Source organism: Molossus molossus, unplaced genomic scaffold (assembly GCF_014108415.1).
Source record: "Molossus molossus isolate mMolMol1 unplaced genomic scaffold, mMolMol1.p scaffold_m16_p_15, whole genome shotgun sequence".
In the NCBI taxonomy this organism is placed as follows: domain Eukaryota; kingdom Metazoa; phylum Chordata; class Mammalia; order Chiroptera; family Molossidae; genus Molossus; species Molossus molossus.
The window spans coordinates 24909439-24922637 of record NW_023425350.1 but is presented as its reverse complement, the minus strand read 5'-3'; the positions used below and the strand labels follow the sequence as shown (position 1 = coordinate 24922637).

Sequence of the window (13199 nt, the reverse complement as noted above, 5' to 3'; positions counted from 1 at the left end):
ACTTCCTTCACTCCCACTTCTCTTTTCTCCTCGTCCCCTACTCGTTGCTCTTCTGCGAGGGAGGAAAGGTGAGCAGGAGAATTAGAGGATGAGAGAGGCAGCTGGAGAGAAGAACGGGGGTCTCCGAGATTGAGGAAGAGGTAAGAATGGACCCAAGGAAAGATGAGGTGAGAGAGAATGGGAGAGAAGGCAGAAGGAAGAAGGAAGAGCCGGGAAAGAAAAAAGGCAGAGAAGGAAGGAAACTAAAGAAAGCAGGAAGAGTCCTGGCCGATTTGGCTCAGCGGTTAAAGCGTTGGCCCGTGCACCAAAGGGTTTCGGGTCTGATTCCCATCAAGGCATGGACCTGGGTTGCAGGTTCGATTCCCGGTCCCGGTTGGGGCATGTGCAGGAGGCAACCAATCGATATGTCTCTCTCATCTCTCTCACATTGATGTTTCTCTCTCCCTCTCTCCCTCCACTCTCGAAAAATCAATAGGAAAATATCCTTGGGTGAGGATTAACAAAAAAATAAAAAAATAAAAGAAAGAAGCCATTAGAGAACTGTACCATTTACTACATTTAGGAAGCACAAGAAACTTTTAAAAGATTATCTTTTTAAAAGAACACAGTGAAACTGAGGGCAGGTACTCTTTACATATTATATTCCTTCTATTTTCAAAAGGAATTGAAGGCAGCTTACAATAAAGGACATGGATACATTCAAAGCATTCAAAGAACAAGGTCATATCAGATCATGATGGGGAAAACTGCAACTGAGCACAAACTTTCTTAGCCCTGAACTCGAAGAACAACGAAGCACACGGAGGACATTAAGTGACAGACATATCCATCTCAGGTTCTTGTCACGGTCCTTTCTTATAAGAGACTGTCAATGCAAGCTAAGAGGACAACGGGAGATCATAAAGTCATAAAAATATTTCCCTCTTGTGGTCTTATTTTTAATAACTTTCCATCTTGATATGATTTCAAACATATAGACAAGTTGCCAAAACATCACTCTCATTTACGTTAAATTTTCCAGTTTTGAACATTTGATCCTGTTTGCTTTATCTCTTTCCGCTCTCTTGTTTCTTCCTTTTTTTCCTTGAAACCTTTGAGAGTAAGTTGCAGGCATAGATGCCTTTTTATTTCTAAATATGTATGGAAGGTATTTGGTGGGAAATTAGAATAATATAGTGTTGCTCTGTGGCTTTCACAAATACTAGAATATATGAAAAAAGCTTGGTGGGCAATCAAGTTGGAAGGAGAGGAGGGTTAAGAAACTTATCTTCAGTTGCACTGATTTAGCAAGTGACTGTCTTTTTCTTAGATTTATTGAAGTTGATAAAATTAGCAAAATCTTCCAAAGAAGCTTCTACCCACACTTTACATAGGATTGGAAAACATCAAATAATATTGTCCACATCAAATAATATTAATGGAAGGTGAGATGGCTTAGAGTTAACATTCCTGACCCCAATTGCTTCATCTATGAAACCTCAGGACCACCACTGCTTAATACAAAGGTAGGGACCTGTGCTGGCATGCAGAGGGTTTCATTCTAAAACACACTTCAACAGAAAAAGAAAACATCTTAACATCTTTGAAATCAGAATATGTCTTACAATCAATGACATAATTACAGTTGGCAGCCCCTGTTTTTATATTAATGAGTACATAAAATAATGGTATATCCTACAAAAATAATGGTTTTTAAGATTAGATGAAATAAGATCTACTTTTAGCTCTGGGGTTCTCCGCCTGTTCATTACCAGCAGGAAGGAAGTGGCAGCAGGTCGGGGGGGCACAGGGTTTGGTATTAGCTCTTAAGAATCCTCTCAATTCCCAGCCTGTGATGTGCAGGATCCTGCAGCTCCTCTCTCTGCCACACTCTCAGATACCGGGGACACTTGGTATGTCCTTTGAAAAAAAACAAAAAAGCCCTGGCCAGTTTGGCTCAGCGGTTAGAGCATCGGCCTACGGTCCGGAGAGACCCGGGTTCGGTTCCTGCTAAGGGCACGTACTTCGGTTGCAGTTTGTCCCCGGCCCTGGTTGGTCGTGCGGGTGGCAGCCACTCGATGTGTCCCTTTCACGTCGATGTTTCTCTCTCTCTCCCTTCCTCTCTCTCCCTCCCACTCTATCTGTACAAAAAATGGAAAAATGTCCTCTGGTGAGGATAAAAAAAAAGAAAAAAAAAGAAAAAAAAAAAAAAAAGAGTTTGTTATAGATTTGAGAGAGAGGAAGGGAGAGGGAGAGAGAGAAACATCATCAATCAGCTGCCTCCTGCACGCCCTCTACTGGGGATCCAGCCTGCAATCTGGGCCTGTGCCCTGACTGGGAATCCAACTGGCAAATTCTAGGTGTGTAGGAGGACGTTCAATCCACTGAGCCACACGGGCTGGGCTTAGTATGTCTACTTAGTCCTGTTTTTCCAGCTTACCAGTATGTTTCTGATGACCGATTCCTGCCCACCCCACACATCAAGGACTTGCCAGGGATTATGCTTCCCCTACATTGTCTTCTCAGTGTGCATGTGTGTGTGTGTGTGTGTGTGTGTGTGTGTGTGTGTTTGGAGGAGGTTGGAAAATTGGTGTTTACCCATAAAATCAACACAGAGATTATTCTAGAGAGAAAGCCCAGGAAGAAAACCAACATCTAGCTTGATGACATAAAGGCTGAGCTTTCTTGGCTATAGACTCCAGGAGCAATGCATCTATATCACTTGCTGATTTAAACTAATAAAAATAATAATAGGTTTGGGCCATCTGCCAACTCAAAGAGGAACGATGAACATAAGTGGGTTACATATGGACTAATGGAGCTGTTGTCTTTGGCTTCATAGCATGTTCCTCCCATCCCGTGCCTCTTTTTCTGATGAGTCCAAGGCCCTTGGCCACAGGAGTGGCCTGATGCAGCCTGGTATGTCGAAGTCCTTCTATGGGGCCTGTATGATGACTTTGGAAGAAAGATATTCCCTTTTTCTTGGGGTGGTTCATTTGAGACTGTCCATGGCCAGCTCTCCTGCCTTGTGGAGAGTTTGCAGAACAAATCCTTAGTGCAGACCAACATAGAGAGAGGTCAGGGAGAGCAGTCTAGGTCACTCCATCCTCTGAGGTACCACTGTTATCATTCCTGGAACATGAGCCAGTACATTCCTGTCCTGCTTCAACAAGCTTACGCTGGATGTCTGTTCTTTGTAATCAATACAATGCAAGGTAATTTAAACCTCTACTTTAAACTCTTTTTAACTCTTTTTAACTTAGCTGTTCTATTTGCAGCAAACAATTCAAGTTTCAGATTTGGGAGGATGAAATCCCCATATTCTGTGCTGCTGCCTGAAAGGAGATCCCTGGGCCTTCGATACTTTCTGACTTTGGTTGAGAAGTTGTGATGATAACTAAAGAGCCTGGTGTGAATTCTCCAGAGGGAGGGGAGCCACCTTGGGCTGGATCAGGGGTGCCCACAGACCATATATCCTCATCAGGTACCAGATGGGCCCTGCAACAGAGGTCTACACCACAAGGCCGGGGAGAGCCCGAGGCCTGCAGATTCTGAAGGTGTTACCATAGCTCAACTGGTTCCTCTGCCTTTTTAAGGCACATCCTAGAACAAGAGCTGAGTTCAAGGCACCAACGTAGCTTGGAAGATGTGCTTGGACTATTTGCTGTGGCAGGAAGGTATCTGAGTTTATCTAAAAACTATATGACATTTTTTCAGGAATTAAACAAGAGGTCTTAGGAACAGCCTTGCTTCATACTATTTAAGATAGGAATTTACTTGGTTTAATGGAAACGTCTATCCACTCTGATTCTGGAGGAGATACTGTGGTAAAATCTTTCAGGCATGTTGATCGTTCAGAGTTGGCATTAGCCCACAGACAATTCCCGTCCACCAAATTAAAGTCTAATGAGAGATTGATGCATGCGGAAGTCTTGAATCATTAGGAAAGTGTCTTGCTAAAGCTGGATATTGTAAGGTTGTTATGAAACTTACTTCAAAGGGTATGTAGGCAAACAGTTCTAGGATACCAAAACTTATTTAGCGAGTTGCTCAAAAACTAACTTCATCATGGATGTAAGTTCTCCATAGTGGTGTGTGAAATAATTTTAGAGAAACTCTCAAAAACTACCAAATGGAGAGTTTTACAAAAGGGGGGGGGCATTTTTTTTTTATCAGGTCAGTTATTTTATCATTGGTGTCAGTCTCTCAAGAAGTGAGACTCTCTCAGACACCTCTTTATTTTTCTTTAAAATGTAACCATATCCCAACACCTAGCGGAAGCACAGTCCATAGGCTTCCCTCATTCAAAACCAATTTAATTGCAAAAGGTGAACATACTATTTCTTCTGTCTGATTCTCAAAATCCTCAGCTCTGCAAACAAAAACAACTATCAGAAAAATTCTTCCAAGACATGGAAGTAGGGAACAGACTGACAAACCTTAGAGGGAAGGGAAGTGGGGGTGGGAAGAGATAAACCAAAGAACTTATGTGCGTAACTAATGGACACAGATGAGAGTGTGGCGAAGGCTGGGTGGGTGTCACTGGGGGAAAAAAGGAGAGACATCTGTAATGCTTTCAACGATAGAGATAAATTAAAAGAAGAATTCTTCCAGGGTGATCATTTCCTATGGTATATAAATGTCTAATCACTATGTTGTACACCTGAAACTAATATAATATTGTATGCCAGCTGCAATAGAAAAATAAAAAATTTAAAAATTCTTCCAGCTGATTTTTAAAAGGTATAGACATGGGGAGAGCAGACAGGCACGAGGGCATTTATACCTTTTATCTGAGGATTTCCTTCTGCATAAACTTGTATAATGGATCTGGAGTGAGACTTCCTTTGTTCAAATCCTGGCTCCCCTCTTGATTGACAGCTGGGTTATCTTGAGTAAGTCCCATAACCTCTCTGAACCCTAGTTTCTTCCTTTGTAAACGGTAAAAAGATACTCCAAGCTCCAGTAAAATTCAAAACACAGAGATGACACATGATAAACGCACAACTTTTATATTTACACTTGATGACCGGGGAGCTCCAGACGTACAATTCCTACCTGGTTAACTGACACATCCCACCCTTCCCACGGGCTTGCCCTTTCCCCAGCCTTGTTGTGAAGACCTTTTCTCTAGAAGATACTTTGTACCAGCCAGTAGGAATGGGTGCAGCCAGCCGGAGGCCAGCGCTGACACGGACGTCTCGGCTTCCCCTTTGAAAGAAGCCTTCCCATCTCGACCCCAGATTTGGCCCGAAGGCGGTGGCCCGACCTCGCTGGCCCCGAAGGCGAGGCTGTGCGTGCGCTGCGGAGGGTGGTGGCAGCCCGCAGCCCGCACCCCGCCCTCGGCCTCCGCCCCCGTCGCCGCCCCGGCGTGTCAGGTGCCGTGAGAAGCGCCGAGGGATATGACTAGAGCCGACTTTCCAGAAGCAACGCACGCAAGGCACAGCTCCGCACGCAAGGGGGAGGTGACAGCAAAGGAACTTTTCAACCCGATAATGTCTACAGCCGCGCGGCTATTTGCCTCCCTTTCTCTCCCCTCTCCTCCCTCCGGGAATCTTCAGAGTGCGCCCCCTCCCCTCTCCTGTCCCCACTATTTGCCCCAGCTTGTCTCGGGCCCAGCGTCAAGTACCCCGCCGGCGCGGCCCTGTGCCCTCCAGTGGGCGGCGCCACCTGGATGAGTTTCTGCGCGTGAAATCTCAGGGCCAGCTGCGCTCCGACAGTGCTGGCCTCTGTGTGCCAAGGACAGTCGGGGCCCCGGGGCAGGGGAACGGCGTCTTTCAGGGATTCTTGATATCGCTGCACGAGAACTTTGCGTGCACAAGGGCCCCATTTTAGGGCCATTTGTTTACGAGAACATTAAGATAAAATAGGGAGGCCGTCGGGCAAACCGCCACCACAAACCGCACTTCCCTCGTTTCCAAACTGACAGGTTTCCTTTCCTGGCTAGAGCTCCAAACTATCCCGAGCGATGTTCTCTCGGGGACCGAAGCTTAAGTCACTGAGAGGGAAGGAAGTTTCTGGGCGCGCTCCCACCGAGAGCTCAGCGTTATGGGCAGCTTCTGGCAGGAGCGCGCTTCCGGGGAAACCGTGTGGCCATAATTGGGGGTGACTGTGATTAAGAGTGGTTTTCGGGTACGCGAAAAGTTCAGACCGCCGCTCCTAGTAAAGTCACCAGCTACTTCGCCAAGGTGGTCGGGGCGCACCGGAGCTGCCTCTCGTAACCACCTGCGCGCGGCAACCCCAGTAGGAGTCCCAGCCTTGAGGACAGTTCCGTCGCGCCCCGCCCTCTGGAGCGCCCCTCCCCCTCCAGGTCCAGCCGCCTCCACCCTCATCACAGACCTTAAAAACGGGATGGCGCGTTTTGACTCTCTGGAGTGGCTGTGTGCAAACGGGCCACGCCTCCAGCTGTCAGAGCCGCTCGGGGGTCGTGAGAGCTGGGGATCGACTCCACTCATCCACCCTCAACCTAAACCTACACGCTGTTAGAAAACCCCGACTTTGCCGAGACTACACGTGCAGCGGGGCTCCGCAGAGGAGTCACCTTTCTCCGTCCCCATCCCCATCCAAGCGCCCCTAGCTCTGACAACGCCTTCAGACTCCAGAGTGAGTGCTAAGGCTCCCAGAACTGGCAGCAGGTGTCGGGGCGGACGTCCAACTTTCTGGAGACACTCGGGTTGACGTCTTGCCTTTCACAAAGGCCCCTGCCCCTTCTCGGAGCCAGCTCTCCCTCGCCGCTGGAAACCGTGCCTCTTCGCAGGTCAGTCTGTCCCGGGAGCCGCCATCCCGCAGCCTCTTCTGTTGGGTCCTCGCAGATGGGGGATGGATGGGGTGGGGCGCAGGGGCTGGGGTGATAGTCACTTAGAGGGAACTGAGCGTCACCGCCTCGATGCCCGCCGTGTTGTCCCCGAACTGCAGGAACCGTTACACGGCTGCGGGAGGACGGAGAGGCAGAGTCACAAAGAAACGGAAACATGCCCCCTCCCTATTCCTTTGGGGAGTAGGTTTGGGATGGGAAAGGACGTCTTCAGGTGCTTCTCCAGTGAGGCAGCACTGTCCTAACCTACCCACGACCTTCCTAGCCAACAGCGCACGGTAGCCGGAGGCCGGGGGGGTATGGGGTGCCCACTCCTTTCTCCACACACCTGAGTTTTACGCCTTTGCCCTTCTCTCTTCAGCATGGCCACCAGGCTCAGCCTCGACGATCTTCCGCTGCCCATCACGCTGTCTGCACAGCAGACCACGCTCCTGCTGCTCTTTTCGGTGCTGGCCGCGGTGCACGTAGGCCAGTGGCTGCTGAGGCAGCGGCGGCGGCAGCCAGGGTCGGTGCTCCCGGGACCCTTTGCGTGGCCGCTGATCGGAAACGCCGCGGCGATGGGCCCGGCGCCGCACCTCTCGTTCGCGCGCCTGGCGCGGCGCTACGGCGACGTCTTCCAGATCCGCCTGGGCAGCTGCCCGGTGGTGGTGCTGAACGGCGAGCGCGCCATCCGCCAGGCCCTGGTGCACCAGGGCGCCGCCTTCGCGGACCGGCCGCCCTTCGCCTCTTTCCGCGTGGTGTCGAACGGCCGCAGCCTGGCTTTCGGCCAGTACTCCGAGCGCTGGAAGGCTCAGCGGCGCGCGGCGCACAGCACCATGCGCGCTTTCACCTCGCGCCAGCCGCGCAGCCGCCGCGTCTTCGAGGGCCACGTGCTGGACGAGGCGCGCGAGCTGGTGGAGCTGCTGGTGCGCGGCAGCGCCGGCGGCGCCTTCCTCGACCCGCGGCCGCTGACCGTGGTGGCGGTGGCCAATGTCATGAGCGCCGTGTGCTTCGGCTGCCGCTACAGCCACGAGGACGCCGAGTTCCGCGAGCTGCTCAGCCACAACGAGGAGTTCGGGCGCACGGTGGGCGCGGGCAGCCTGGTGGACATGCTGCCCTGGCTGCAGCGATTCCCTAACCCGGTCCGCACCGCCTTCCGCGAATTCGAGCTGCTGAACCGCAACTTCAGCAACTTCGTCCTTGACAAGTTCCTGAGGCACCGCGAAAGCTTTCGCCCCGGGGCCGACCCTCGCGACATGATGGACGCCTGCATCCTCTCCGTGGAAAAAGAGGCGGCCCAGGGCCCTGGCGACAGCGGCGCGGGGTTGAACTTAGATGACGTGCCGTCTACTGTCACCGACATATTCGGCGCCAGCCAAGACACTCTCTCCACGGCGCTGCAGTGGCTGCTCATCTTTTTCACCAGGTAAAGCCTCCGGGAGGCGTGGGTCGGGCCTTCCAATCCGCCTATAAAAGGTGGAGAGGGACTAGAATAGGCTGAGGTGTCGATCAGCGCGCAGGGAGGATCTGAGGTTTCATTCCAGGACCCCACCTTTCAAATCTGATATCGGATTCCCAAACCGCAATTCAGGAAGGCACGGTGAGGGCAGAGGCACGTGCGCGAGCACACCCCACCCAGCGGGACCGGGACCTCTCTCCATCTTTGCTCTTGTCTCTGCCTCTCCGAGTAGGGACAAATTTGTGAGACCCCCTCCCCCACCCAGCGGGACCGGGACCTCTCTCCATCTTTGCTCTTGTCTCTGCCTCTCCGGGTAGGGACAAATTTGTGAGACCCCCTCCCCCGCGAAAAACCAGATTTTTAAAGTGCCCGCAGGTCAGTCCAGATCTCTTCTTCCCTGGCACAGGAGAAGCATAATTGGAACGGTTCAGAAAGAAAGGGTAACGCAGTAAGTATATTAAATAAACACAGCAGCCTCAACGACTCTGCCAGTCATCTGCCCAGACCCGAGGCCTTCCCGCCCCGGGCGCTAAAAGCCAGCGGCCTATCCGGGCTTTGTTCTCGGGCATAGGAAGCACTCGGAGGCCGGCCTGAAGGCCCTTAGACTTGGCCCCAGGGTTGGTTAACCCGCGTAGAAGTTTTAAGAAGGAGGCTGGGAACCACAGGGTTGTGCTGGATTTTGTAAAACTGACACGCTAGCTGTAAGAGAAGTGTTTTATGGGTAAAGATCCGGAATAGCAGTCACTTTTACCCAGCGCAGTACAGCATCTAGAAGGTCAAACAGAGGCTCCTTCTGACCTCTGTGGCCCCTAGACCCGGCTCAGTTGGTTAGCTGGTCCCCAGAGCCCACCTTGATTAAGGTAGCGAACTTTTACGAAGCTCTGTGAACGCAGGAATCAAACAAGTTCCCGGTATCGCTTGTTGCCAGATTTAGCAAATTAAAAATAAATTTTACATAGGACACACTTATACTAAAAGATTAGCCATTGTTCATCTGAACTTCAGATTTAACTGGGTGGCCTGTATTTTGTCAAGCAACCCTAACCCCGGGGCAAATGTCTGGTTTAAGGCAAATCTTAATTGCCTGGAGAGACCAGAAATCCTGGTTGTGACATTTCTTGGTGCACCGGTTAGCGGTGGGAATGCTGTTTGCTGGCTCCTCAGATATTGAAAGGCAGCGACAGCTTCTTATTAGAACTCACTGCAACATTGCAACCCTTAGATACTGTGTGGCTACTTTCAAAAGTTGAATTTTTTGTATATTCACAATCGCTTCTCAGTTTTATGATCATAGAAACGTAGTGGGGGAAGGAGGGTAGGTCAGATAGAAGACATCCCAAAATGGGATCAATACATTCTTAGCATTCCCAGGTAAACGTGTTATCTTTTGAAACAGGCTTCCTTTTTTATTAGAAATAGATTGGGTGGAGAAAAATAAAACAATTTTGGGGTTACATTCAATTCAATATAGCTGATGAGTATGTTTTTCTTCTTCTTGGTGAAAAGACAATGTGACGGATTGGCACATTACACTATCCATTTCTGTATATAAGTTTTATCAAAATAAATAAAATAGATCTATGTATTGTCTATGGCTGCTTTCACACTACAACACAAGGCAGAGTTGAATAATTGGGATAGAGAGGGTTTGGCTCTTTATGGAAAAGCTTGTTAACAAAGCAATTTTTCAAATCACCCCGATTTCATCACATACATGCTTATATTTTTTTTCAGGATTGCAATAATTAATTACATTTTTTTTACTTCTGACATTTCCATTTATTGTATTGAATATTCCCCACTCTTTTAAACTTTATTTTAGTAATTTTTAAAAATGTTATGTCACTTTATTGATAGATTGCTAACATGTCCACGTTAGTAATTTTTGATGGTTACATAATGTTTTGACATAATAAGATAATCATTATATATAACCATTGCTTGAGCTTTAATGTTGTTGACTACAGTTTTACAATTTCAGCCATTGTTGTGATTACATAGTTTTGTTCCTGTCAGTTCCTGAAAATACAATAGCTAGGCTCTTATTACTGGGTTTACAAAGAGTAGGGAGAGGTCACCCTTTTGGATTTTGCTTTGTAGTAAGATTTTGTTTCCAAAAGGATTGTGCTAGTTTATATCACCAACAGTTTCATGAACATTGGGTATTTGCTTTCACATTTTAAAAATATGTTGCTTTACCTATCAGCATACCAATGATCTTTGTACAAATGAGAGCAGCAGGGAGGGGAGGGGCAGAAAGGATCAGCTTCCAGGGCTGCATTGTAACGTTAGAGAGCCCTGGGTGCTTGCGTCTGTGTAGACGCCTTACTCCATGAAAAACGAAGTTATGTTTTATGACATTGGTAGAAAGATAAATATATTAAAATTGTATGTTAAAACATTTTCTTTGACCCAAAAGTTCATTTTTCCCCCCTTCTGATTTGTTAAAAAAAGGAAAGGAAAACATTTTCATGGGCCTCTGAAAAGTATCGTGGGTCCTAAGCATTGTGCTTGCTTTGTCTAATGGAGAAGTTGGCCTTGTCCTTGATCATACATACTTTTTCAGGCTGAGAAAACTTAGACATTTTTTGACTTACGATGGGAAAGAGAGCATTAGTCATGTGAGGTTTATTAGAAGAAATCTAACTACGAATTTACTTATCTTGTAGTTTAGTGAGAAGTTAGGAAACTGTTTGATTATTGTGGGGGGGGGGGCGGTGGCTCGGAAAAGTTAATCCAGTCACTGATTCAAATAAAGTGGGAATAAAATAAATTGCAGTGTGCATTCTACATGAAAGAAGAATGGAATTTCTTCATGTATTTTCTCCCTCTGCACTAAAATCTGAACAGGTACCCTGAAGTGCAGGCTCGGGTGCAGGCAGAATTGGATCAAGTGGTGGGTAGAGACCGTCTCCCCTGCCTGGATGACCAGCCCAAGCTGCCCTACGTCATGGCCTTCCTTTATGAAGCCATGCGCTTCTCCAGCTTTGTGCCTGTCACCATTCCTCACGCCACCACTGTCAATACCTCTGTTTTGGGCTACCACATTCCCAAGCACACGGTGGTTTTTGTTAACCAGTGGTCCGTGAATCATGACCCAGTGAAGTGGCCCAACCCGGAGGACTTCGATCCCACCCGCTTCCTGGACCAGGACGGCTTCATCAACAAGGACCTGACCAGCAGCGTGATGATTTTTTCGGTGGGCAAACGGCGCTGCATTGGGGAAGAGCTCGCCAAGATGCAGCTGTTTCTCTTCATCTCCATCCTGGCTCACCAGTGCAATTTCAAGGCCAATCCAGATGAGCCCTCAAAAATGGATTTTAATTACGGCCTGAGCATTAAACCCAAGTCATTTAAAATCAACGTGACTCTCAGAGAGTCCATGGAGCTCTTCGACAGGGCTGTGCAAACGTTACAGGCCGAGCAAGACCGCCAGTGAGAAGCCAGAGCAAGCTGGGATTTTAGAAGTACTCAAGTTTTGGGGGGATGAGGAGTAAAATTGTTCAGCTCCTCTGTACCACGTTGTCAGTTAGCCTCTAAAGTGAGCCCAGGTCAGCACTGGGCTGTGCAGGAGCTCCGGGAAGATTGTTTTCAGTCACAGAGTTAAAAGGCCCAAAGAATTTTTAGACATAACTTCGAATGCTGGTAATAATTTCTCGAGGGAGCATTCTTTGGAGATAAAACACACCTGCGCACACACACAGAACTACCTGATGAAGAGGTACTTCCAAAGCCATGCCTTTGTGGGTGGGATCCGAGGTTGATGTTCTGTGCGGTGAACATCAGTAGAAAATGATTTTAAGCCAGGTTTCAGAATATGTTGTTCAATATGCAAAGGCAAATAATTTCCGTGTAAGGCATGTGATTGAGGATGAGAGGGAAAAGATTCAGACCAGAAATTTTTCTTCTTACCTTATCAATACAATAGCTTAGTTAGGCTGTGGTATCTGTGGATGGATTTATCTTTGGCTTATTGATGTACTTTCTCTTTTTTTGGATGACTCATAAGATCATTTGCTGAAAAGGAAATTAATAATAGTTGCTTTAGTAATTATAGTGGGTTTCACTGATTTATCATGAATTTCAAAGTATAAGCTGTTAAATTGTAAAATATTGCAAGCTGTGTTGGTTACCAAAGTACAGAATTTCAATTATGAGCAATAATCCCCCCCACAAAACAAGATTTACCAGCCCAGCTAAGCTTTAAATGATGTGCTTGCAATGCACAGATTTCAATAATACGCATATGTTAAAAAGATCACCAAATAGTATTCAATATGTATATACATATAGTTACTCATAAGTAATATGTATTAGTTATTTTATTATTAAATAGTTAGTGTTAATTATTTTGGTCAAGAAAAGGTGGAATAATGTATGTCTTTTATAATGTCATAACAAATTGAAAAGTACAACCAACTCAACTAATTTTGGCTGAAATGAATTAGATAAAATCAACTACCTATTTTTGGTATGGAAATCAAGTTGAAGCAGAGTCTTGTCTTTCATCCAAAACTCGAATGACAACTGAAAAATTTAAAAATTGGGTCTGTAAGATGCCTTATTACTTTACAATGTACTTATTAAAATTATCTTCATAATACAGAATCTCTTTTGAAAATTGATCAAGTTAATATGTTATGATTCCAAACTCTTGGCATGCTTAAATGTTAATTTAATTTTAAAGACATTGTGATTATTGAATTCCAGTTGAAGTTACTGAAAATCTGACCATTAACCATTGGAAGGCAGAGAAATTTTACTTGTGTTTCCTGATGAATAGTGAACAATGCAACAAATCATCTGAATGTTCTCTTTATTAGGAAACAAGAGGCAAATTTTCCATTATAACAAACCTAGTTTTTCTTTTAAATGATTATTGTAAAAAATAGCATTAATGTCAGTGTTTTGCAAAGTCCGAATCAGAAGGTAGTCTTGAGAGGCTGTTTTGAGGATTGCATCGTGTAT

At 46.9% G+C, this 13199-nt stretch overlaps 1 protein-coding gene across 1 annotated transcript; it reads left to right on the top strand.

The window, feature by feature from the left end:
• The first annotated feature begins 6368 nt into the window (after positions 1-6368).
• On the top strand, positions 6369-12526 carry LOC118631254 (cytochrome P450 1B1). Its single transcript, XM_036263577.1, has 3 exons — positions 6369-6736; positions 7155-8198; positions 11082-12526. Exons 2-3 carry the CDS (start codon positions 7156-7158, stop codon positions 11668-11670), a joined length of 1632 nt encoding a protein of 543 aa, XP_036119470.1. The 5' UTR covers positions 6369-6736; position 7155; the 3' UTR covers positions 11671-12526.
• Positions 12527-13199: the final 673 nt, after the last annotated feature.

Coding starts and splice junctions, on each gene's coding strand:
- LOC118631254 (XM_036263577.1), top strand. CDS start 7,156: ATGGCCACCAGGCTCAGCCTCGACGATCTTCCGCTGCCCATCACGCTG. Junction 8,199..11,081: donor CTGCTCATCTTTTTCACCAG/GTAAAGCCTCCG, acceptor AAATCTGAACAG/GTACCCTGAAGTGCAGGCTC.